Source organism: Toxorhynchites rutilus, chromosome 1 (assembly GCF_029784135.1).
Source record: "Toxorhynchites rutilus septentrionalis strain SRP chromosome 1, ASM2978413v1, whole genome shotgun sequence".
In the NCBI taxonomy this organism is placed as follows: domain Eukaryota; kingdom Metazoa; phylum Arthropoda; class Insecta; order Diptera; family Culicidae; genus Toxorhynchites; species Toxorhynchites rutilus.
The window spans coordinates 92,736,918-92,764,363 of NC_073744.1; the positions used below are offsets into that span (position 1 = coordinate 92,736,918).

Below are 27,446 nucleotides of genomic sequence, written 5' to 3' on the forward strand. Positions count from 1 at the left end.
CTAGAGTATATACATATATTACTATCCCACCGCCTGAGCCTGTTTTTCGCTATCTGGTTTTCTGTTCTGCTATATAAATTTATACTTCAGGCAGAAAAACTAGTTCAATCTTGTAAAGATTCGAACAAATCAATATGATTGCATACTTTTTCATTACCTCTTCATCAGCGCCGGTCATGTCCGGTATAAAATGAAACTCGAGCAATTGTTATTCTGTACATTTATATTGTCAGTAACCGTTTTTACTTTTTTTTTAGGATCCAATTGGCACCGCATTTAGAGTGTGCGCTAATGTAAAATTTTGTTTACATTAACAAGCAGTTTTTATCAACTTAACATATAAGTGTGCATTACTATTAAAAAAAAATGTCTACTACATCATCGCTGTTGCATCTCATCCAGCGGCAATGAATATCCATCAAAAAATGTTTAGTAAATTCACTGCTATCAGAGATAACCACGATGAAGTTATGAATGGAACAGATTCATGAAATCACGTTTCTAAGAAGGAGAAAATGGCATGAAGCGCTCATGTGTATGAGTTTCTTCACAGTTGTCTGCTCATCTACTCATCGTTTTATGGCTTGTTTATTTTCAACCATTTGCGTCTATTTTGTTAATGCCGAGTGCATACTAGAGTATCTTATTCGTTTGCGGCCAGTTTATACACCGAAAGATAATATAAACCGAACGGGGGAGTAGTGATGCACCGCCGGTTCCATGTGTACATTCCTTGGCTGAAAATGGAGAAAATACTATTTTTTTTTAATTTAATTTATTTTCAACTGGCTCAGCAACGTTAAGCATCAATGAGCCGTGTTTATGTATAGGGAAAAGCCTCTGTGAGTAGAACTATGCAAATGTTCTTAGAGAGAAAATACTAATAGTCAGCGTTCGTCAACATAGTAGGCAACACATTTGAAAACGGGTGACGGACTAATTTGACGCCATCCAAGTTCACCTGCTACAGAATAATCATAACAAATATCGAGCGAGATAGATCACCCTCCAATTTTTTCTCTCGACTTAAATATACATTTTCCAAATAAAACTAAATCTTTCAATAAGAAACATGTTCATAGATTCGATTATTACATTGTATTAGTTTTGCCTAACGCAAAAAGTTATTTCGCGCATCCCATCACATTTCAATATCAAAACAAGTTCAGATTCTTAGTCGATTCGGCACCAAGACATTCCATATTTTGCTATGTCCACAAATTAAAGTCCGCTGCATAAACAGCGAACGATCATCAGTGTTTAGCATATTTTAGCAATCAAAATAAACAACGGAGTCTACTGTAAATCATCCCGAGCTGAGCAAATTGGTTAGACAAATGTTGCACAATTTCGAACATTGTACATTTTATCTTTGTGTCGCAGTAAGGATACAAAATACGAGGGACCCCAAATTCACCTCGTTCGATATACTCTGTTTCGAGTGATCTATGATGGATGAAGTAAGCAGCCAATGCCAAGCAGTATGCAAATCCTAATTTCCCGTGAATTTTTCGCACTCATTCAGCACTGTTCGAATTAAAACTGCATGAGTAACACTTTAGTGAGGGCCAGTCAAAGCTGCTGGCTTATAGATACATACTTCAAAATCCGACCTCTGGCAAAACGTGTGTTGTGAAACAAACACGGCTATACTTCTTGTAGTTGGAGATAAATATTCTGTGACATTAAGTATGCACGCATGATGCATAAATGATTATTTTGACGATCGATCGTGGAACTGTGAGTAATAGTACTCTGGATTAAGGTTGCCTTTCAAGCGCAGTCATATGAACAGGTCGGCGTTTCACCTTTAAAAAATCCTTCCGAGATTTTAACAGAGGTATTTCCTCTATCCTTGTACATATTAAGTTCGCAGAATAATGCATTCTTCAGAAGTCTACTAAATTATGTACTGATCATTGACGGTTTATTTTAAAAATTTTCCACAATGACAATTCGCGAATGTTACCACATTCCATGCATTTTAATTCAATTTTTATTAGTAGTATTGTACAGGGTCTTTTAGATTAAACGCTCACGCAAAAAAAATCTCATTATAAAACTTTTTTTTCGCTCCGTCAATGGTAACACTGCATTCCCCACTTCGAGACGATAATATTCGTCTACTCTTTCAGTCTGCTCGGATGGTTTTTAGTGTCAAGATGTACAATTTACAAGAACGTATATTTTTAGTGAAATCGTATTACTCGAGCAACCGAAGCCCTCATGAAACTTTGTCCTCTTATGGTAAGAATTTCAACATTTCTCGTCGTCGATTACTTCCTCTGGGGGTACGTGAAGGACCGTTGCTATGCACAAAATTTGGAAGAACTTAAAGAAGAAATAACTCGGATTTTCAACAGCATCGGAGTCGTATTGTTAGAGTTGTGCATGAAGAATTTTGTTCACCGTTTAAAATGCGTTATCGAAAAAGGGGTGGTCACATCGAAAACGTCCTAAAATAAGCTTTATTTTCGTTTCTTAAAATAAAAATCGGTTCACTTTTGTAGGAGTTGTTTGGATTTGTTGCGTGAGCGTTTAATCTGAAATACCCTGTACTACCAAAATTAGTAGACCACTGAAATTATCGTGATTTTCAACAGAAAAAACTGGATATATCAATCTCTAAGATTCCCGATAAAAATCTCGCAGGAAATAAGAATAACAGAAATAACCGTAACGTGAAAAGCGTAATGTCACAACAAAATACTATTCGGACACGGAGAAAACATCATGAGTATAAATGCCATACAGAGAAGCTCGGTCGCCCCTTACCAAAGGATTGTATCCTATGTTTAAAACTAACCGGGCAATCAGTGCAACACTGGTTTGCTTGCAAGAGAAAGTCGCTTCCGACGGCAGGTTGGCAGTCGACTTAAATCGCGTTTCCTCGGTGGCTTGAGGCCGCCTTGATTCCTTATACTCGTTAAATTGAAACTTCGCCCCCTTCACATTGGCCGCAGAATAAATATCATTGCGAGAAAATCAATTTATAATAAAAATTACGCCTTTTTCCTTGTGAAAATTATACCCACGATGTTTTTCCGCGTCAGAACATTTCTTGTGGCCTGTTGTGAAATTATACTTTTCTCTTTGGGGTTATTTCTATTACTCTAATTTCCTTCGAGATTTTTTTCCGTTCATGAATTTTTAATATGCTAAATCTATACGTTGTCCAAAATTTAAATACGTTTCCGACATGGACAATGCATTGTACATTTGGTTATCTAACGAAAATGTATCACGATCCTAAATTCAGTGGAGTGGAGGTCAGTAGATGGATGATTGTTGCCATCGTGAATTAAATTGCTCCAATGCCGATTAACGTTTTCCTGAATAATTACCTTTCGTTTGTTCAAATATGAACTTGCAGAAGTCATTTCCTCCAATGGCATTTGTTTGTTGTTACTTGTTACGAATCATGACTAAATGACACAATAACGATAAGGCAGTCTAGTGATGGTCAGCGGTGGTACGCGCCGGTGTAAATATGTTAAAGATTGTCACTATATGAGTGAACAAGCTTCTTCATTGCTTGAGAATATATTAGTGTTACCCAAAACCGTCTCTGATTCATTGCATACATGTATTTGCTGTTTTATAGCGACCTTCAATCTTTTGACTGGTTCGTTACTCAAACCAAGGATGTATTTCCATCCCGAAGGAAGAATGTAGGGAGTGAGAATTGAACTCGTGAACTTTAGCGTTTGAGATACGGATGCTAACCAGTAACCCAGGTCACCTCTCATTTGAAACTGAAATTTTGAATCGAACATATGGTGATGCAAAAAGACACTTAGGATTATTTTTTTGTATCTAAAAATACTGTTTTGAATAATGTACTGTTGTAATGGATAGTCGTAGACTATTAGTTCCGCAATGTTTTCATAGAGAATTTGTATATAGAATCCATTTTAACGCAGGAGCACGTTTAGCAGGAAGGTATCGGGTGTAGAAAGAAATTCTATAAATTGGACATGAAATATTTGTATTGAAAGTTGAAAAATGTCAGGTATCTGCCCAAAAATTCCATGTCTTGATTGATCCATTTTTACGATAAGTTTGTGCTTATACCATCGCGAAGACAATCCTAGTTAAACTTCGTGCATTATCATACTCAAGCGAAAAAATAATCAGAAGAAGCGCGTTTTAAGTAGTTCGTTGGTTGTGGCAAATCGTCAGCTGTTGTTCTGCTGCCGTGCGGATCGTTCGCAATGAAAGGAGGAAATTTGGGTTTAGGCGTAAGACGAAAAGACTACGTCTTTTCTTTTCTGTAATGGGGTGTAAGTTCTAAGTTTAGGAAACGAGGGCGTCACGTTGGAGGTGCAAGGTTTTGATAGTTAACCTTTTGCGGTCGTTTGTCTGCTCTCAGCCACCACAGCAAGGAATCATACTAACTACATTATTCAACAAAGTAATAGTTCACCAAACGTTTTTCTAAACGAATTTAAATTAAAATGCATTGAAATGCCTAGCGAACTTTTTCACGAATGTATACGGAGTTTCTATGAATAATAGGTAACGGTACTCGGTATAATCAAAATATTATTTGCGTGAAAATATTAGGCTGTCAAAAAAGTCCTGCGGTATTTTTTTTGAATTTTCATTTGTTCTGACTACCTAGCTCGTTCGCCATGGACAAAAACAGGTGGTAGTCACTTGGTGCAAGGTCCGGACTATACGGCGGATGCAAAAGAACCTCCCATCCGAGCTCCCGGAGCTTCTGGCGCGTCACCAAAGAAGTGTGTGGCCTGGCGTTGTCCTGATGGAAGACAATGCGGCCTCTGTTTATCAAAGATGGCCTCTTCTTCATGAGTGCTACCTTCAAGCGGTCCAGTTGTTGGCAGTACAGGTAGCGAATTGAGCGTTTGGCCATAGGGAAGCAGCTCATAATAGATTATTCCTTGACAATCCCACCAAACACACAGCAGAACCTTCCTGGCCGTTAATGAGGGCTTGGCCACCGTCTGAGCCACTTCAGCGGGCTTCGACTACGACCGTTTGCGCTTCACGTTGTCTTAAGTGACCCACTTTTCATCGCCAGTCACCATCCGCTTCAGAAACGGGTCGATTTTGTTGCGATTCACATGCGTCGATACGGTCAAAGATGTTTTTTTGCGTCAACATGTGTGGCACCCATACATCGAGCTTCTTTGTGAATCCAAGCTTCTTCAAATTGTTAATAACGGTTTGATGACTTATCCCCAGCTCTTGGCCGATGCTACGGCTGCTACTATGCCGGTCTTTCTCGGCTAATTCAGCGATTTTGTCGCAATTTTCGACGACAGGCCTTCCGGAGCGTGGCGCATCTTCGACGACCTCTACACCAGAACGAAAACGTTGAAACCATCGTTGTGCGGTGGAAATGGAAACTGTATCGGGTCCATAAACTGCACAAATTTTATTGGCAGCTTGAGATGCATTTTTGCCTTTGTCATAGTAGTACTGTAAAATATGTCGGATTTTCTCTTTATTTTGCTCCATATTTGCGACACTATAACTCACGAACGACTTAACCAAACAAAACACTGTCAAGGACTATATTATAGCGCGCAAAAATGCCTTTCCAACATGCTATAGTATGAGTCGATACAATGAATACAACTAGAACTACGCGCTTACAACGACACCTCGCGGAAATACCGCAGGACTTTTTTGACAGCCTAATATAAAAGGATCTCTTCCAATAGAAATTAATTCCGACTGCAAAGGGTTAATACATAGTACTTTCCCATACATAACCATTAGTCTGATATTTTCAGTAAAAAAATATTATTGCTATATAAAAAATAATAGGACACAATTTCCGTTTAATATTTTTTAGAAATTTGCGGAAATTACATAGAATACATACTCGATACGTGGAAGTAAATTGTTACCCATAGTTTTTGTTTTGAAATTTTGTTCATTCCAAATGAAAATCCGTCACCATTTTCGCCTCCCAATGACAGCATATGAAGCTCAATGGTGTCATCGTGAATTACTGATTTATCGCCATTTTTCGTCAACAAGCACATATCTGTTGACAGAATCAGTTTATAACAATTATTGTGTCTGTCAACCATAGAAACAGTTATTATAACAATTATTGTGTCTGTCAACCATAGAAAGTTTGAAGTTTCTATGATTCAAGACACACTTGTTTGCAAAACATGCATATAGGATCAGAAGAGCCCAGGCTTCTTTGGAACCTGCATGCAATGTTACAAGCCGCGCTTGTTTTCTTAAGTGGGTATTCTAGTGTAGATGCACAAATTTCGGACGTTTTTTTCGAGCTCCGAATAAATAAAACGTATAATATTTTTACTATTCATTATAGCATTATTTGTTTATCTATCTTTCAACAATAAAATAAAAATGGAACGAAAAATATATATTTATAATTAGAATAGTTACAAGCTGATTAAGTGGGGGACTTCAAAAAAAAAAGTTGTACCATGGCGTACACAATTCCAGCCCTTTTGGTTATCTGATACAAAAAAAAATCGAACAAATTCTGAATCAGTAAAGACGCCGCTATCGAATGTACCTCGGACAAGTCAAAAACATGTTTTTTGACAAAATGGCGGCCGTTTGAAAAAAATGCTGTTTAATACGTTCTTTTCCATGTTTCCCATTTCTTAGAAAAAGCAAAATTTACAAAATATGATTTTTTTATTGGTTCATGCGATAGGGAGATGCATACAGATTGCATTCATTTAAATTTGATATAAATCGGCTCAGTAGAACTTGAGATATCGTAAACGCCAGTTTGAAGAAAAAAAAACAAGTTTCGAGAAAAAACGCGTTTGAAGTTTTGCGTCAAGGCCGTACTAGCGTAGATAACGCATCATTAAAAATGGCTATAACTCAGTTGATAATGGATTTTTGGAATAGTCCTTTCTATGGTACATTCTTAAATGCCTAAACTTCAGAAATATGAAGATTTTTTTTTTTAATTTCTAGATTAATTACGGGTTAAGTGGGTATTACGGGTTATTATTACGGGTTAAGTGGGTACCGTGGCATTCACTTCTAGAGACGAATGAACTTTTTAGTTTAAAGGCTCTCTAAAACTAAAAAAAACAAACCCGTCACTTCAAGCTGAGCAATATTTTAGGTGGCAAATGGTTATTGACTTAACGATAGTTCTACACCAACCTTGCGGTTATTTCAAAGGTTTAACCTACCCTTATTTTTTACAGTTGTTGTTGCTGTTGCGTTCGCTTCGCAATATATGCAAGGTGCAGTGCAGAGAAGTGAAAAATTGCCACTTGAGCTACATCCTTTCACAAAAAATTCACCGGGTATGGGTAAGAAAAGACACCATTTGTTTTCTAATCGCCTAGTCATCGTGTAGTTAATAACCTTTCTCAATATTTTTGAAATGTCTGAAAAAGCAGACACGTAAGAGGTGTAAGCGTTTTGAAGTTCAAAGCCTCTGTAACATCAAAATCGAAATTATCGAAATTATTGCTCCTACCAGCGGGTAGTCAACTGCCTCTCTAAAAGCCGAGAATCCATTTCAAAATTTAAAAATTGCCTTTTTTGAAAGCTACGAGAAAGTTGGTTTTCATCTTCTGATTAGCCTTTTCCAAAGCTAAGGGCGAATGAATTTCAGTGCCTTTATAACAAAAACAAAAAGGAACAGGAAGCACTACTTCGTGATTGTTCTGCTTCGGTGTGGATTGTTCGTTCCCAAAGCATTCGCTTCGGAATTCATACTCAGCCTCGATTACAATGACTAGCGTCACTCCAATTTCACCAGTCTTCGAAGATCACACAAGTGAATTATCGGTTATCTGACTAAACAGACTAATGCGAATTATGAAATCACGAGTTCAGAAAATACTGATATACTAATTTAACTGTTGAACAAACAGTCCTAAACGTTTAAAATTTTACCATTTTTCTTCCGTTATTCTGGGCTCACAAAGGTAGTTGTCAACCCTCGTTCAGCATTGTTCAGCAGACCGGACAGCGGAGACAGTTGATAATGATCATTGTTGGGTTATTTATAGAACAGCAGCCCGATGTTTCTTGCAGAGCAGAGCAGTTGTATGGATGAATCGATCTTTGTTCCACCGTGGATCGATCTCCATAGCTGATGATGGTTGCGTGGACGTAGTTTTTCTATAACAACACAAAGATGGTCAATTGAGGGCCCTGAGTTTGAACACACGATCGATCGCTTAGTAAGCGAACGCGTAACCAAGTGGCTACGAAGACTCCCCGGAAAGAATTGTGTTCACAGAAAGCATATTCATATGAAACCACCTGTGTTAGTTTCTAGACTTGAAACTGTTTGTAAAAGGCGTTTATCGATTAAAGGGTGTGTCACATCAAATTGCATCACGGAAAAAACGCTGTAGAAATTTAATTTTTAGGAATTATACCTTCAGCTTTCGCTTATAATCAGATAAGAGTGTATAGATCACGTTGGCCATGCTTCACTGTCAATTTTTCGTAAATTTGGAAAAATGTCGTCGAACGAAAAAGATCGTCGTGAATTAATCCTGTGCACTCATTTCGAGAATCCGGAGTTGTCACATCGGGACATCGGTAAGATGCTGGGAATCGTCCAATCCACGGTCAGCAGAGTACTAAAACGATACTTCGAGAACCTAACCATCGACCGGAAGGTGAAGAACGGCAAAAATGGATGCTCCGTCAGTGAAAAAGATCACAAGCGCGTAGTTAAGCAGTTTAGATGGGATCCGAGAAGTTCGGTCCGGGATGTCGCCAATAAGCTGAATTTGTCAAGTTCATTCGTCCAGCGGACCAAGCAGCGGGAGGGCCTGCGTACATACAAGGTTCAGAAGGCTCCTAATCGCGACGAAAGGCAAAACATGGTGGGGAAGACGCGAGCCCGGCAGCTGTACACCGAAATGCTGACGAAGCCGCATTGCCTGGTAATGGACGACGAAACCTACGTCAAAGCGGACTTTCGTCAGCTGCCGGGCCTGTTGTTCTTCTCCGCAGAGGACAAATTCAGCGTTCCGGAGGAGATTCGCAAGCAGAAACAATCCAAGTTTGCCAAAAAGTACATGGTGTGGCAAGCGATCTGCTCTTGCGGAAAGCGGAGCGCCCCCTTCGTGATGACCGGCACTGTAAACGGGCAGGTTTACCTTAAGGAGTGCCTAGAGAAGCGCTTACTACCACTATTGAAGCAGCACGAGGGCCCGACCATCTTCTGGCCGGATCTCGCTTCGTGCCACTATTCAAAGGACGTGTTGGAGTGGTACGAAGCCAGGGTCACCTTCGTGCCACAGGAAATGAACCCGCCCAACGCGCCGGAGCTTCGCCCAATAGAAAAATATTGGGCGATTATGAAGCAGGCCCTCCGGAAGAACCCAAAAGTTGTCAAATCGGAGGCGGACTTCAAGAGAAAATGGATTTCTGTTCAAAAAAAACTACAACCTGACGTTGTACAGAACCTTATGGACGGGGTAAAGAGGAAGGTGCGAGCATACGGGCTTGGGCTCGAAGTATGAATAAAAAGAAAATGCCAAAAGTTGTTTAATAGTTTTTATTTTACTGTCTAAAATTTTCAAAAGGATCGGTCTACTGGGCGAATTTCTACAGCGTTTTTTCCGTGATGCAATTTGATGTGACACACCCTTTATACATAAGCTTAAATGCCGGCCAACCAAAATGTTCGCACCGGCTTTCGCTTTTTTTTAAGTTTACCTACGCCGAATGATCTCATTTAGCGTAGATAAATTAGAACGTGTAATATTCTGTATAGAGTTAAAAGCATATTTTTTTATAAAATCGATGACGCTCATTCGAATAAAAAATATTGGTTCTCATTCAAAAGGTCCTGCTTAGTTTGGATTCTTCTACAATCCGCTCTATGCTACATTCATAAGCACGTGAATGCAATCTTTATCATCAAATTTCATCTACTAAAGGGTGTGTCACATCAAATTGCATCACGGAAAAAACGCTGTAGAAATTTAATTTTTAGGAATTATATCTTCAGCTTTCGCTTATAATCAGATAAGAGTGTATAGATCACGTTGGCCATGCTTCACTGTCAATTTTTCGTAAATTTGGAAAAATGTCGTCGAACGAAAAAGATCGTCGTGAATTAATCTTGTGCACTCATTTCGAGAATCCGGAGTTGTCACATCGGGACATCGGTAAGATGCTGGGAATCGTCCAATCCACGGTCAGCAGAGTACTAAAACGATACTTCGAGAACCTAACCATCGACCGGAAGGTGAAGAACGGCAAAAATGGATGCTCCGTCAGTGAAAAAGATCACAAGCGCGTAGTTAAGCAGTTTAGATGGGATCCGAGAAGTTCGGTCCGGGATGTCGCCAATAAGCTGAATTTGTCAAGTTCATTCGTTTAGCGGACCAAGCAGCGGGAGGGCCTGCGTACATACAAGGTTCAGAAGGCTCCTAACCGCGACGAAAGGCAAAACATGGTGGGGAAGACGCGAGCCCGGCAGCTGTACACCGAAATGCTGACGAAGCCGCATTGCCTGGTAATGGACGACGAAACCTACGTCAAAGCGGACTTTCGTCAGCTGCCGGGCCTGTTGTTCTTCTCCGCAGAGGACAAATTCAGCGTTCCGGAGGAGATTCGCAAGCAGAAACTATCCAAGTTTGCCAAAAAGTACATGGTGTGGCAAGCGATCTGTTCTTGCGGAAAGCGGAGCGCCCCCTTCGTGATGACCGGCACGGTAAACGGGCAGGTTTACCTTAAGGAGTGCCTACAGAAGCGCTTACTACCACTATTGAAGCAGCACGAGGGCCCGACCATCTTCTGGCCGGATCTCGCTTCGTGCCACTATTCAAAGGACGTGTTGGAGTGGTACGAAGCCAACGGGGTCACCTTCGTGCCAAAGGAAATGAACCCGCCCAACGCGCCGGAGCTTCGCCCAATAGAGAAATATTGGGCGATTATGAAGCAGGCCCTCCGGAAGAACCCAAAAGTTGTCAAATCGGAGGCGGACTTCAAGAGAAAATGGATTTCTGTTCAAAAAAACTACAACCTGACGTTGTACAGAACCTTATGGACGGGATAAAGAGGAAGGTGCGAGCATACGGGCTTGGGCTCGAAGTATGAATAAAAAGAAAATGCCAAAAGTTGTTTAATAGTTTTTATTTCACTGTCTAAAATTTTCAAAAGGATCGGTCTACTGGGCGAATTTCTACAGCGTTTTTTCCGTGATGCAATTTGATGTGACACACCCTTTAATTGCTGTACAAGGCAGGTACCGCACGTCTCGTCACCGTAGCTATTCGGTAAATATTATGACTGTATCTGGTTTTGATTAGCATATGTTGAAACCTGCATTGCAAGTCGAGTAAACGAGTAGGATATACGATTCCGAAACATGTGCATATCGAAAACGGAAAGATTATTATTCAAGATAAAATCAATACTTTAGCGCACCCGAGATCTAAAAAGCAATGGAGCAGAAAGATGCTGTCAGCACTCACGTTTCCCCTGGAGCACACGTTGTCAGTTGTTGATGGATTTTATTATGAGGACCTATTCTCAATCGACTGAATCGACTGAACAATAGGTGATTGAGTTAATAAGTAAAGGGTTATCCATATTGTGAAATTCCCAACCTGTAAATTAAACAAACTATAAGGTGTATGTCTACCGCTTGCAGAATACATAACAATAATTTTCAAACCACGAAAGGGATAACCCTGTATTATCTGATCATGTAAGTTGCATATGGGAGGGGCTCCTGATAAATACTTAGTACAGAGAATTGTTTTTATTTCTAATCTGAATCATACCGCTAAAGGCTAGGGACGTTAAGTGAACTATAGCGAATAAATTACAGGAGTTTAGATTTGACCTGCATCGCGGTGTGTTTGAATATATTCGATAACATAACATGAAAAGACAATCATGTACATTATACAGTAGCTCGATTGCACGTCAATTAATCGTATGTTTGCCGTCAATCTATTCTACATGTCTATCTCGTGGTTCGTTTGGTTCAACTCTGTCAGCTTCATAATCTTAATACACGTTTGCATATGACACATTTTTAGTAAAGCACACTTGGCTGCTGACCATGTGGTTGAATATTGCCAATTATTTTCGGTATGCGTTCGCATGACTTCAGCATAATTTACCTACATACCAATTTAATTTATAAGCATGTTTTCGAGTCTGTAAAAAAAGATGAGAACATCTACAACAACGACATAACCAAATTCACTCTAAGAACTGAGTGAGCTACGGGAGGAAATCCTATCCATTCCAATTAGTTGAATGTATCATATAAACGATGATAGTTATGACGTTAACATATGATTGAAATAAATATTCATTATTATCCAGGTTTATCATCATATCGAACAGCTTTAGAAACACTTCTGTCAACAAATTAAAATAAAGCCACCAAAATACAACCACCTGAAACCAATGATCACGATGTAATAATAGTTGCAGCGATCAGCTGTAATGATGAAACACCTTTAGGTTATGCGCGCAAGCTATTTCGGGAATGTGATACCTTTACCGCTAACTACGCAAAATAATTCTATTTGTTCTCGCTGTTCGTTTTCAAATCAACAAAATGTAAGAGCACGTCGACTAACAACTTCCTTATCTTGTTATCTTGCGTCCGCTAATTGTCATCGTTGCTTACTGCGGCGTGCGAAAGTATTGCATTTCACTACATTGATGGCGATAATGGAGAAATTTACATTTTTGAGAATGTGTAACCGTCGTGTATAGAGACGTAATTTGTACATTGACACTGCAGAAAATGGATGAACATTTGATTTCATTATGTCTTCTTGAGTTGGAATTTTGAATAAGTTCTCGCTGCTATCTAGCAGATCACGTTACGAGAACTTAACGTGTGTACGATGAAATTGTAGCAAATCTATACAAAAAAAAGTAGAAGGGCCTGTAGCAAGAAGGAAGGACGGGAGCTTGACGAAGGACTGTGATTGCTGGGAACAATCGCTTTTCAACCTACACACAAATCTTGTGTATTGTTCTCGCGAGAACAATAATGAATCATGAATCACCCACCTTTAACGGCTTCTTCAAAGCTACACAAACCCATTGGTCCTTTTCAAGGCCACCAAAATTGGGTGTATTCTAAAATAATATCCGATGTAATGAAAACTGAATTAATTTTAATAATTTTTTGCTGGAAGAGAGCTTCTGTGCAAATCTGCAAAAAAAACTCAGAACAAAACTATTCCACAATGTCAACTCTCGGAACTATCTTACGAGTACCTATTATTTTTATCAATGTATTGAGTGTCCGCAAGTTTGACATCAGCGTCGCGAGAGGCACTCCTTAGACATCATTGATATCAAAACATATCGTGGCGTCAACGTTGAATCAGATATTTACCTCGTGAAGTTCAAACTGTGTTATGAACTGTCAGTCGAGTATAACGTGAGATATAACTGTCAGGGCTCGGCAAAGTCATATTCAACCGTGGATAGTCAAGGGACTATGAAAAATTTCACTTTCTTATTCAATTGGAAATGAGTTTTGGCATCTTCCAGCAGTTTCTCCGTCAATATTCGGGCGTTTAGTTGCTATCTCACTCTACGACTCGACTATCTCATTTTATTTTTTCCCGTCAAATGGACTCCATTGCATATTGAAGTGATTCCCTCCAAAATGAATCCGTTTCTCTCTCTCTTATGTATCACGTATGCATGTATCGATGTTTGAGTTCAACGTAGTTTGACATATACTACAGGTAAGCTAGATTTTTTTGATCGTACACGAAAATTATTCACACATGTAAAATAGCGTGCAGTGTTAAACACGTTTTTCTGTATGTTTTTTTTTCACAACATTGAACTCAGACACAAAGTGAACTAAAATTTTGTTTAGATACCTCCCAAACAGCACGCTATGTTGCACGATATTTACTAATACTAACGCGAGGAACTTTATAGCATACCTGATGACTGTCTAAGTTCGTTAGTTTGAGTTCACGATAGGTAAACAATAAACCTTCCATTAATGATGTAACTACTTTTTTGCATCAGAAATCAAGTTTTCGTTTCAATTTATATGGATGGTAAAATAAGATTGTGTACGCGGGTAACGAGATTCGTGCCAGAAGGAGTAGATGTGTGGATTGAAGTCAGGTTGAATGAAGAGGTTGATTTATTTTTAAGAAAAACAAAAAAAATGCTCCTAAATGGGCACTTTTAGGGTATGACATAAAAAATCCACTTCATGGTTTATTAAAAAAAATAAAATAATAAAAACAAACAATGAATAGTCAATATGACCCTTTTTGGTCTCGATCATTAACTGACAACGCTTTTCATACTCTCCACGAAGTTCCGGAGTTGTTGGGGGACCAGCGCGTCCCAAACCTTCTTCAACGCAGCAAATTAGTTTTGCTTGTTCGTAGCGTCAGGTTTGTTCACCTTGTTGTCCAAAATCGCCCATAAATTCTCTATAGGATTCAAGTCGGGGCTTTGAGATGGTCACATCATTGATTTGATGATGCTGTTTTCTTCGCAGTATACTTCAGGTCATCAGGCCCTCGAAAGAGCTATCGTCGTCTTTTCATGTTAAACAGTACTTGTACTCGTCCGACCAAATAACGCACTTCCAGAGCTCCACCGGTTGCTGACATGGTTACTCGTTTATTTTTGTTGGTGTTGTTGATCATCGGGCGCTTTTTGGCGAAAAAGCTTTTCAGGTCGCGTTCCACCAAGCGTCGTCGCATGTTGCGATTAGAAAGGTCCAGATCCAACCATTGTTTAATCTCCCGAAGGGTCGTTCGTGGGTTTTTCTTTACTTCCCGGATGATTAGCGTGTCCGTTTTTGCATCGGTCTTACATTTCAGTCCTCTTCCCGATCGATCGGCCACGCTGCCGAGCATCTGATGCTTCCGAATGACCAGCTGGACCGCACCATGTCTTACCCATACTTCCCAGTAATGTTTCGTTGATATTTCTTACGCTGGAAGTAACGCACAATAAATTTTCGGACCTGTGTTGAGATTTGCTTTCCACCCATTTTCCAGAAACTTCCTCAGCGTCAATAACACGTCACTACGCACGAAAAGTTGACTAAACAGCTACGAAAATTACGTTTGTGTCAAATGTAATGGAGATGGAGAAAACACGGTAAAACAAATTTACGCAAGTGGTTTTTTTAATGTAATTTTTTAAAGTATTTTTTTTTGTTTTTCTAAATAAAAATCAACGACACTGAATTGGTAAAATGGACAACTGATGGAGTAGGGGGTACGAAAATGTCCACGCTTGTCCACAGTGAGGGGTTCATAGAAAATGTCCACGTGGACATATTGAATGAATATTTCAGAAAAAACGTGTATACGTATATATGCAACAATGATGGAATGATTGGATAAAGGAAAAATGAAGTATTAAAAATGTATGACACAATTCCCTATTGCGCGGTTTTCCATTCAGCTTTCGCTCCTGATGCAAAACCAGCTTCATTTTCATCTTCAAAGAGTTACCAAAAATAACTTTTCAAGATATGAGAGACGAACAACAATTTCTTCCGTATGTGCAAGGATCATATGTCTGAAGAAGTGTTCTTCACAGTGATGTTTTTTTATTGAAGAGTGTCATTTTTTTGGAATATCAAAAAAGAAAATTTAAAATAATAAAATTCTAAGCAAAAAAAAGTAAGAAAGACCATCATTGGAATCTTTAATCACGATGGTTCATTATTTGGACTGGTTTCCTTACAAATATCAGATACTACCCAGAATATTTTTGAGTTTCGTAGAAGCGGTTTCACTAAATTATTTTATTCAATTCTCTTGGTCTTCAGATATTAATCTAAAATGCATCGGCCTTCAGAAAAACTGAGAGTAAGAGGGTGATGTCCATGATTTTCATCCCAAAAATTCGTTTGTCTTCAATCAGCACATCAAGCCTTCCATCAGATTTTATTTAAAAGTGTTTAAAAGTTTTTGAATGAATATCTCGTATAGTGAACTGTTCCAAGTTCAGATATGAATTTCATTGGGGCATGTCAAGGTAATTTGGAAGAAAGCGAAGAACGATAAAAATGTCTGAGAAATGTTAGTGAAAAAAATCAATGATCAGTAAATAAGCAGAACTTTTAATAAAGCCAATTTACTTTTAAAAAAATTTAAAAGAAAATTATTTGATTCAAGATTCCGATCGAAGTTAAACTTGATGAACTGACTTACGAAAATTAGCTGTAATTCTACCTCACCAGCATAAGGCGCTCAATGCAGAATGGTTGATATGAATTTGGAAATAAAAAATATTTTTAAAGGTCTGGAAAAGTTCAGAGGTAGAGGCAGAGTCAGAGGCAAGATGCTGAAACGATAGAGGTTTCGTTCTTGACACTTTCATGACAAGACGTGAAACGAGTAGCGAGTAGCTTTCAAATTTATTTACTTTTTGTTTGGTTTTTGTTTCTTCATTCCGTTTGAGAAACGAAACTCTCTTAATCTATTTTATATGTCAAATACCAGCAGTATTGCCACGGTGTTTACAAAACCTAGCATTACAACATTTTGCGCGCTATTTTGCTTCAAACCTATTCTTGTAATACAGATGTCCAAAACACAAAATTCAAGGCTCAGGATTTCCTTTGATTAAAACATCCAACGAAACTGCTTACTTTCCTGTAATATATGGCAAATTAGCAACACAAAAGACAACTAATTTGGAAGCGCGAGCAGCTAATCTACCAACGAATGTATTTGTCACTAAAAGATGCAATTTGTTTTGTAAACAAATTTGTTTTTTTAGCATAGAAAAATACAAGCATAGAAATCATAACTTAAAAATAAAAATGAAGTGCTCCGAGCGATCCTGCAGCAGCGATTGTAATTGAAAATCACCAAACAAAGCATCCGAATGGGTATCCAAGCATCGTTTCCCAAAGGGAAACTATCCAAATCCTTGACTACAGACCATCGCAAATGCTGAACATATTTGCATCAATATTGATTCCAAACGATAAACAATGCGTGAGCCCTGAGTGCGAGCCTAGTTTTATGCTGCCTACGCTCAATTTATGTTGGTTGGGATAGGGTTGCTAGGGCCCTGGATATACTATGGCTGAACAGGGAATCCTTTGAGAAAGGTGAATAAAAAACCGAGAGTGAAGATGAACCTGCCTTTATCTGTCTGGACTGATGAAGTAGATCACTAGAAATCAGTAAAAAAAATCATTTTTTGAACAAATCCTTCGTTTTAATATAATTAAATAATAAATAAAATAAGTTCTATATATTTTCTTCATATTTTGCCAAAAAATGGAAGAATGTCCACGTGGATAACAGGGGGAGGAGTATAATCAATGTCCACGCTTGTTCACGGAGGGGGAAGGGGTGTCTAAAATTGTGCATTTTCTGTCCACACGTTTCTGTCTGTTGTCTTATTTTTCATATTTCTCTTGGATATAATGATATGCACGGTGGATAGCTACGACTGTTTTCGCAGTAGCCTTGATGCATTCATATCGTATATCTATTTATTTATTTAGTACATCATCTTCGACTACGTCGCACAGACTGACTTATACTAAGTCTCTAATCCTAGCACTGAACACGTTTCTTGTCAACAGAAAATCAAATTCATTACAAACAACATTAAAGGAACGCAAACAAAAATCAAAACTACTGTTGTAACCGAAGTTTGTTCTGTGGTAAGGAATTGCTAATAATGGAGAGTTTCGAAAACGACGAGGCGGAATATTCAATGAAATCTGTTCCAAGAGCTTAGGACAGTCAACATGACCCATTAAAACATCAAAAACAAACAGCCTTTGTGACTTAGTGCGCCTCGATGAAAGTGTTTCCAAATCGATCAACTTACAACGATCAGCATAACAGGGTAGATTGACCGGATCGTTCCACGGGAGAGAGCGCAAAGCGAAACGCACGAATTTTCTTTGAATTTCCTCAATCGCAAGACTCTGTGTAACTTGGTAAGGACACCAAACCGGGGAAGCATATTCCAAAATACTTCGCACAAGCGAACAAAATAGCGTCTTGAGGCAATAAACATCAGTAAATTCAGATGTATGACGCAGGATGAAACCAAGCACTGTATACGCCTTAGCTGTTATAATGTTGATGTGTTCATGAAATCTTAGCTTCGAATCAATAGTAACACCGAGATCGCATATTGAATTGATACGCTCTAAGGCAACTGATTCCATGTCGTTGATGGACTAAAACGTTACTGCAACGGGAGAAAGATATCGCTTTGCATTTTTTGCAGTTAACTCGTTCCGTTGTCGCCACACCAGACAAGCAAACGATTTATGTCGTTTTGCAGAGCAGCACAGTCATCTGGTGAAACTATGACACGAAATAGTTTTAAGTCATCGGCAAACGAAAGATTGGATGAAGAGAGTAACAGGCAAAGATCATTGATGAAGATAATAAAAATAAGAGGGCCGAGAACACTGCCTTGGGGTACGCCAGAAGGAATGTCGAAAGTTCTGGAACGCACAGAATTGACCATAACGTATGCGTTACGATTTGACAGGTACGAATAGAGCCATTCCGTTATCCACGAGGGAAATCCAGTGTGACCCATTTTATCAACGATCAGCTTATGCGGTACTGTGTCAATAGCCTTCGCGAAATCTATATAAATTGAATCAACCTGCTGCTTCGATTCCAATTCAAGTGACAACGCTGATACATAGCACATTAAGTTCGATGTTGTTGAACGGTGTTTCACAAATCCGTGCTGACTACTGGAGATGATGGGAGTCGCGACTCGGTAGAGAACTGTGTGAACAAGCTTCTCAAAGACCTTGCTGAGAGTACAGAGTATTGACACACCACGGTAGTTTTCAACACAGGTATAGCTACCTGATTTGTAGATTGGCACTATGTACGCTGATTTCCATGCGGTCGGGAATATTCTGTCCGAGAGCGAACGGTTAAAAACAGCAGTGATGGGCTTGGCAAGCGAAGAGGCACAGTTCTTTAAAAATGCGGGCGGTATGTTATCTGTACCTGGTCCTTTTTTGGGGTCAAGATCCTCGAGACCTCTCCTCACTTCCTCTGGAGTAAACTGAATGCACGGTAGGTTTATGTTATGGATTGGTATTTCCTCAAAACGATCGTGACGTTGAACCGGTGATGCTTTGCTGAAGACACTTTCGAAGAAGGCAGCAAACAGATTGGCGGTCTCTGAATTTGTGGTAGAAACGGTCTCATTGTAGCTAACCGAACCGGGGATATTACTGCTTGCTTTTCTTTTCTTGACGAAACTCCAAAAACTTGAAGGATCTTGTTTAACCGTTGCCTGAATTCTTAGCAGGTAGTTTTTAAATGTTTCAGAAAGGAGACTCTTGTATTCCAAGTCAAGATTTCGAAGTCTAGCTCTGTCAGTCTCATTCTTCGAATTGAAATAACGATTACGCACCTTGCGGAGGTTGTTGCGAAGATTTCGTAGCTCAGGAGTCCACCAAGGTTTATTGTAAACGGAGCTTGACACTCTTCTTCTTCGAGGGATATGGCGACTGAAGACATCATGAATAAATTCGTTAAAGTTTGACAACATCTGATCTACTGAATCGTTGTTCAAAACTCGTTCCCACTCAATTTCAGCAAGCACAGAATTCAAAAGATTAAAATCGCATGACGAAAAGTCGAACTTGAGGCATTCTTCAGACTCGTCCGTTGAAGTTGGGACAACCCGTACGTCAAGTAATAAAATAAACGGAGCGTGATGATTATCCACAGGTAATAGCGTTGAAGATGGTACAATAATATCGAGGAACTCTGGGAGATTGGTAAACACCAGGTCGAGGAGTCTGTCATTTACGTTTGTGAAACCATTCATTTGTCTCAAGCCTTGAGCAAACATCACGTTCGTGAAGTCAAGTTCGATGTCAGAAGTAGCATTTGAAGGAATGTATCCATTGATGTCATCGTCAAAACTCCATCGTAAATACGGATGGTTAAAATCTCCGATTGATAGGATAATGTCCGACTCCAAAATACGCTCAACTATGGATTGAACAGCGATTGCATGTGCAGAGTATAACTGGTTGTTTGAATTAGGAGGGAGATATATCGCGACTATGTAGAGAGACCGAAATTGTTCTTTTATGCGTACTGCAACTTGTTCGAGCTCGTTACAGTTAGCAATCGGAACTGATACACAATCCAAACAGTTTTTGACTGCAACCAGTACTCCACCACCTCGCGAACAAGTACTGGTATGTGCATTACGATCACAACGGTAAATTACATAGTCGGGAGAAATCTCACTGCTATCAATATCTGCCTTGAGCCATGTTTCCGTAAATACAAGTACGTCATACTCGCAGCTGGACAGTAACAAACGCAGTTGGGCGATTTTCGTGCGCAAACCTCTTACATTCTGATAATACACGGAAAGCATACTATCAGTGACGTGTCCCTCAGCACAGGTAGATGTCCAATTCGTCGATGACTCGGTGGGTGACATGGTACTTGGAACTGCAATTATCGTGGGAGGTCCGATATCGTTACCAGGGCCCCCTCCGACGGAGGTGAGGTTGCTAGAAGAAGTCGACATTACCGGAAGAGAAGTGTTCCGTGTGGTAACATACTTGCCTGCAATAACGGTTTGGAAGGCCCCCTCTCCATCCTCAACCTCAGGTCTGGGATGCCTGATGGACGCTGGCAGGAAATGCTCGACTGAGATGAGGGGATTGGGGGCTCCCATAAGGCTAGCAGGCGTGCATCCCAGTGCCGAAACTGCGATTGATTCATGTGATGAATGACGGAAGCTTGACAATTGGATGAGTTCAGCAGATGAGCAACTTGTGGATACAGAGCATGATCCAGAAGAATGGCGAGAATGTTTACTGAAAGCGTCAGACACATCAGGTACATAAATGCTTAATTCGGTTGTATTCTTGCCTGCGATGGCAGTTTGGGAGGCCCCCTTTCCATTCTCAAACTCAGGTCCGGGATGGCTGATGAACGTTGGCTGGAAATACTCGACTGAGATGAGAGGATTGGGGGCTCCCATAAGGCTGGCAGGCATGCATCCCGGCGTCGAGAGAGATTTTGATGCAGATGATGAATGTGGATGACTGAAGCTTGATGAAAGAGACATCGTTGGTGGTTTCAGTGATTCAGACGAGATACAGAAACGCTGACTAGAAACGTTGAGAAAATCAGGTACATACGTGCTGCCATTCTCAAACTCAGAACCGGGATGGCTGTTGGACGATGGCTGGAAAAGCTCGACTGAGATGAGGGGATTGGGGACTTCCATAGAGCTGGCAGGCGTGCATCCCGGGTCAAAACACGTTAACACTCCACTAACGGTGCTGTCATGGTGGCAGGAGATGAGTTTTGAGCTGGTGGTATAGGCGTTAGTGGTTTCGGAAGCTTTGCAGGAACTCGAAATTTTCAGGGACCAAAATTTCCAAAATTTTCAAACTCCCGGAAAAGCATACCCTCGGGCCAAGTCTCCGGATCTAAAGCCTTAGATTTTAATGATGAATCCATTCCAACTTTGAAGGACACAAAAGTGAGAGAGCTGGTGTCCTTGTCTTTCGGAATCAGTTTCACCACAGCAAGATCACTGTTGGTTTGGAGGTTTGCTTTGACCATTGCTGTCACAGCTTCGGTTGTAACGTCAAGACGAATTCTGGAGAGATACAACCAGAACTTCTGCTCCTCCTGGTTAGACATGGGTACCGACACGACGTTGTCCATCATCTGCTTACTACCAACACGACAGTTTTCAGATGCTCGTTCAGTAGTATTCTGATCAAGAGGCCTTTTATTGGCCCTTCGTTGTGTTATTGAGGGCCAGTTGGCAGCTGGAGAAAACTGAACATTGGATTTTGAACTTATCTGCTTAATTTCAACGCGCAGCTCCGCAATTGCATTCGTCAAAGAGTATAATGGCGATGTTTGTTCAGCATTTGCCGAAATAGATCGGAAGAGCGCGTTCTCGAACAGTTCGGCGCATCTGTCACACATCCAAAAAAGATTCTTCTTGTGCGACGTAAAGTACGACTGTAATGCTCTTGATACTCCGGAGCACATGTTGTGGAAGAACCCACCGCAGTACCCGCGGCAAGCAACATAATCGATACCGGTGATAGAATCTGAGCATTTTGAGCATTTCTTAGCCATTCTGAAGCGCCTATCGATATGCTGCAGCGGAACAAGATTCAATAATTTGAAACTTGACTTGTATGCTGCTGTGTCGAGGATTGCGTACGATTTTAGTAATTATGATCAAATGCAGATGTCGCTTCGGGAGAAAAAAATTTGCGTGGAGTATGGTACGGTATTGTTCTTGGAATACAATCACTGTCAAAACTGCACACCGTTTTCACGCACTTAGCACGAAAAAACTGACAGACTTGCACCACCGCGTTAAAAAGAAACACCAATAGAATCGAACGAGAGGAAAAAAGCTATTTGAAGCTTCAAATAACAACCATAAAAACGTCGGAAAAATATAGCACATAAACAAGATATGAACCATACAAACAGAGTTGCCAGATTCAATCTCTGTATCGCTGTTACTCTTGTTGCTCCTATTGGTCCGTGGAATTTGAGGAGCATAACTTGGGTCAATCAAAACGTGGGATTTAGCGCGTTTAGATAACGCTTGACATATCACCGTCATTCAATTGTTTATCTGGAAATAATCGAAAAATCGATGAAAATTTTCGTTATTTCCTACATGTTCAGTGTTTAGATTTTGATTTTACCTCCATCATTTCTCTATTAGACGTGCATTCATGGACCGTTTTTCTTGCGAAATTGTGGTCATTCTAGATGTAAAAACTATCGCTGAGTTACTCTTTTCAACATTTAACCCTTTTATTACGAGCGTCGTCTATAGACGACATCCGCGCGACGAGCTGTGTGTACGAGCTTCGTCTTTTTTTTTTCCCAAAATATATTTTTTTATTAAGGCACATGTGGCGTTAGCCTGACGGGGCCGGGAGTCCAATATTTTGACAAATTTTGTCTTACAACTATGTTAGTAATATGTAACCGATTACTCGCGGTTGGCTCGAGGTTAGTATTACAAGTGTTCTCATAATTGGTATGTTGCAGTCTTCGATGCTCTATACGTGTGCCCGACACGGGCTACTTCCTATTGGGATGCAGCTGACCATTAATCAGCAACGCTCCCTAGTCTGTACCCCATATCTAGCGTGGTGCGTCTTTCTCGACTCGAGGAATCCAGGATAGAATGGTCACTAGCCGGCGCAATCATCAGTTCGTGTAGAGTTGTCATGAGCGGTACAACCTTTGGCTCTTGTTGAATGATCAGTGGACTGCACAACATTTGGCCCGTGCATCTGTAAAGAGTGTGTGTATGTATTGCCGCGACTAAGTAAAAGTTTATCGATCGATAGGAGGGATATGAAACGGGGACACAACGAAGGAAACATCATTAAACGTTGACATCGGCGTTTCTGAGGAACAGGTATAGATGAAGCAGAAGATCAGGATCCCGGCTACCTAAGATATCCCGGACGGGGATATCCGATTGTCTGCCTTTTGCTCTCAGTGCTCTAGAGAGCTGAGAGCGAGCAGCATGGAACCGGATACACGACCAGACAACATGCTCGATGTCGTGGTAGCCATCGCCACAATCACAAAGATTGTTTGCTGCGAGCCCAATGCGATAGAGATGCGCGTTTAGGTTGTAGTGATTGGACATAAGCCGAGATATCACGCGAATGAAACTTCGTCTTTAGACGACATGAAATTCATACTGCTCTTCGATCACACCAGCGCGATGGGCATACTTTTCGGCGCAGTGCTCCGTACAGGCGGAGCACACTGCCGTAATGAAAGGGTTAATAATGCAGCGTGCACTCTGTGTACATTCTTCTGGTGGCTTACGGCCACCTTGCTCCGTCGGAAGCAAAATACAGAGATTGGTTCAGATTGAATGATTCGGAGAACGCGAACGAAAACTTATTCAAGGTCTAACATAATCTCATGTTTTTTTAAATCTCCTAGGACGCTGAACACATTTCCAAAACATAGCGTCAAAGGCTCATTTGGTCATACATTTTTGCATATTAACACAAATAAAAATGGCATGCCTCTCCTGAATGATTCCTAAATATATTCCAATCCGTGATTTCATTCATTCTTCGACATTGACCAGCAGGTATTCCAAATACCACGAAATTATTACACAAATAAAAGCGAACACATTCCAAATAAGTTTCTGGACCGAATGGCAAGTGTCATGTAATTGGTTTTGTGCATTCGCATACATTCACCAGTTTCAAGTTCATTTCTGTGAATCCGCGCATTAAGCAAAGTGCGCAGGTCTCATGCATCAAGCGGTTTAAGCGCGGATGCACACTGAAGTACAAATCCCGAATGGCTATTTTTAGCCGATGAAATCGAGCGCGATACGTAGCAAAACATAATAAACTAATTGAGTCATAATTCTGCTGGTTTTCTCTCAACTTCGCTCAATGAATTTTCCGGAATTAAACACAGAACGCGTGCCAGACATCGATGTTGTGGAATTTACGTCGGTTCCTCATTATATGAGTACAGCTGTTTATGGTAGATGCGAAATAGGCCTAACCTAAGCAGCGACGATGATATAAGTATTTGCAGAGTTCTTACGAAATTGCGTATCGAGAATGCTTCTGTTTCTTGGAACATTGGACCAGTCGCAGATGAATCGATTAAGCAACAGATGACGAAATCTCGCCTTGAAACTATCGCTTCAAATTACATCCATTTTTACGTTCTTGGTCTTGGGTCATTTTATGATGTTGATTTTGGAAGTATGATTTCCACTTTTCATCGTTTAAATGATGAGGAAAACAACATTTATTCCAGATCAGTTTGAGAATCATGGCACACATCTGAATGTGAATTGCACACTCATTTCGCTAGCGTTTACACTCCTGCCAGCCTTGAACTTCCTTTAGTTGCCATTAAATCAATTCAATTGCTGCAACTATTTCAATTACTCTAATATTCACTAGAGATTCATAACGTAATCGTTTGTTGGGATTCAAAAAAATTATCACGATCTATGTTTGTGTTTTGAATTGGTAGAATGCAACGGTGTGGATATTTTTCAGTCAGAACATGTTTTCTGAACTTTCGAATAAAGTTAATTCAATACGAATCATCACTCCGGCGGTGGCCCTCCCGAACGATGAGCTGATTCTTTCTGAAATTTAAACATGCTTGTTGGTCCCCGAATTGGTTCATTCTTTGCAAGCCATCCATAAAAACAATTTCATGAATTATTGTGCACCTTATGTCGATCATCAATGCAATGCTTGAAAATTCAAATCCGTCTGAATGTTTAGGATGTATTTTTAATAACTTGATCAACACCTCCGTATTATTCGTATTGATCAGTAACACATTTTAAAAATACTTTTTATATACATTACAATTTATGTTTATTGTGTGTTATAAATTTTCGTCTATTATATGGACGACAGAGAGTGTTTGTTACTATTTTAAATTGGCTCTTAGTACCAACAGTGATATCCATTATTCACAATTAGTACATGCCTTCGAGTATTCAACTGATGGAAAATACACCACGTTACGGTAGCATATATGTGACAGAGCGACGCGACGGTTTTCACAAAGATTCGCAGATCGCCGAGCATGCTACTAGCTCAGAAGTATTCTCGTGATCAGCGTACAACATGCATCCAGTTTGATACATATAACTAACATATTGAAGGCCACCCAATGAATAATGTCTATCTAGATCTAGTGGTTTCAAAGTAAGAACGCAAGCAGTATCTATACCTGCTACACCTGCCTTCGAATGTGCCGTGTATATGGTCCCACAAAGCATCTGTTATCCAGACCATGCACTGCAGCACCCCAGTGTACGGAGATTGACCAACGGTGCCTTCGTACGGGATGTTCATCTGTCAACGATATGCATTATATATTATTATATCACAATTTACATGCAACAAGCGAACCAAACAGCTCAAAAAATTATGCCGACAGCTTTCATCCGACTGTATCTATAACAGAAAAATAGACCTAACGAGAAAAATTCTGTTCAATTAGAATTACCAATATAAAAATGTTAGAAATTTATAATTACTCACTCATCACTGTTGTTCTATTCATGACTATATTCCTTGAAAAAAATCTGCACTATTAATTCACATTACTCATCATAGTTTTAAAATTAAAAGAGCAATACTTCATTGAAACTCGCATTCGCAGCGAAGTGTCCTTCAAAAATTTAGTTTTGTTGATTTTCAAAACATTATGCCGGATGTTTCAAGTATTTTCAATTGACTATTTAACAAATGATATGCCTGGAGAAAACATTTGAAAAAAGTGTCAATTTCCCATAAAAAATGTTAAAAGTTATGGTCGAACAACTGGATTCATTTAGGTTAGTACAAACACCTTATAAAATGATTACGATACGAGGGATATTTAATTCATTGCGTTTGGAGATGGCACTATCCTAGACCAGTTGGCGTGCGCCTAAGAACACCTACGCGGGCGACCGGTAGACCGCGGACTACCGATTGGCCATCCCTACTATACTGCCTCTTTTACACACTATACACCTAATCGAGACTTCTTTCCTTAAGCTTAGAGTGCTATGGTGTCACTAAATTGTTAGTTCTTCGTAGGAAATAGGTGGAAAATTCCGACTCGTCATTGATTACTAGGTTTCACCCAAGTTCACACCTTTCTTTGAAACCCTCGCATCTATCTTGAAAGAGTGTTAGCCTAACATGTTGGATATTTCTTTGGATCGCACATCGTAACTCTGAGGCCTTCAAGATAGTACTAGGGGCTGAATAGATAACAGTCCATCCCTTAATGGTTCAATTTGTACACATATCACCAACGGTTCCACCACAATTCGTGGTAGAAGAATATAAGAAACGATTAGTCTAAACTGCTTCGTATACAGTGATGCTTCTGCATCCGGACGCTTTTTTATCCGGACACTTTTTCATTACACTCAATACCATGCCTAAACCATGACATTTTTTGCATGTTGAATTAATGTGACTGATAGTTATTATTGTGTCAATTTAGTTTAGTGTCAAACATAGTACCTAGCTGTTAACAAAAAAATGTAAAAAATCAAAAATCAATGTGAATTACACAAACCCATGTCCGGAATAAAAAGCACATTCAGAAAATGCTTTTAAATCCGGACGGTCAAAAGTTGACGATTAAATTTCTCATTGAAGGAGTTGCATAAGGGTATGTTAGAAGACTTAATATGGAGGGTGGAGTGTGGAGCAGAAAATTTTCGACTCGGGAAACCCCAATACTCTTCGGTATACAGCACGGGGTCGATTATATGACCCGTTTGTATGTACGTGAGTAACTTTGTAACTTTGTCTGTAGCGCTGTCCTACATTAATAGATATTTAACCCCTTTCCTGTTGACCGATTGATCTGAAATTTGGAACACATCTTTATCTTTGCAGACATTATAAAAGTGCGTATTTCATGATCTTGAAAATCCAAAATGGCGGCCAC

The 27,446-nt window shown here is 39.8% G+C and overlaps 2 protein-coding genes across 4 annotated transcripts in view; one reads left to right on the plus strand and one right to left on the minus strand.

Moving 5' to 3' along the window:
- The window catches only part of LOC129763312 (synapsin), a 133,395-nt gene that overhangs the window by 46,432 nt on the left and 59,517 nt on the right, over nucleotides 1–27,446 (minus strand). The window lies entirely within an intron of this gene.
- LOC129763313 (tissue inhibitor of metalloproteinase) overlaps nucleotides 1–27,446 on the plus strand; it is a 60,985-nt gene that overhangs the window by 12,052 nt on the left and 21,487 nt on the right. Inside the window, exon 2 of one of the 2 annotated variants that reach the window (XM_055762248.1) lies at nucleotides 7,185–7,292. The exons of the other annotated variant lie outside the window; for it this stretch is intronic. Coding sequence (XP_055618223.1) covers nucleotides 7,217–7,292 — 76 coding nt within the window. The 5' untranslated portion in view covers nucleotides 7,185–7,216. The remainder of the gene's footprint in view (nucleotides 1–7,184; nucleotides 7,293–27,446) is intronic. 2 annotated transcript variants of the gene reach the window in all.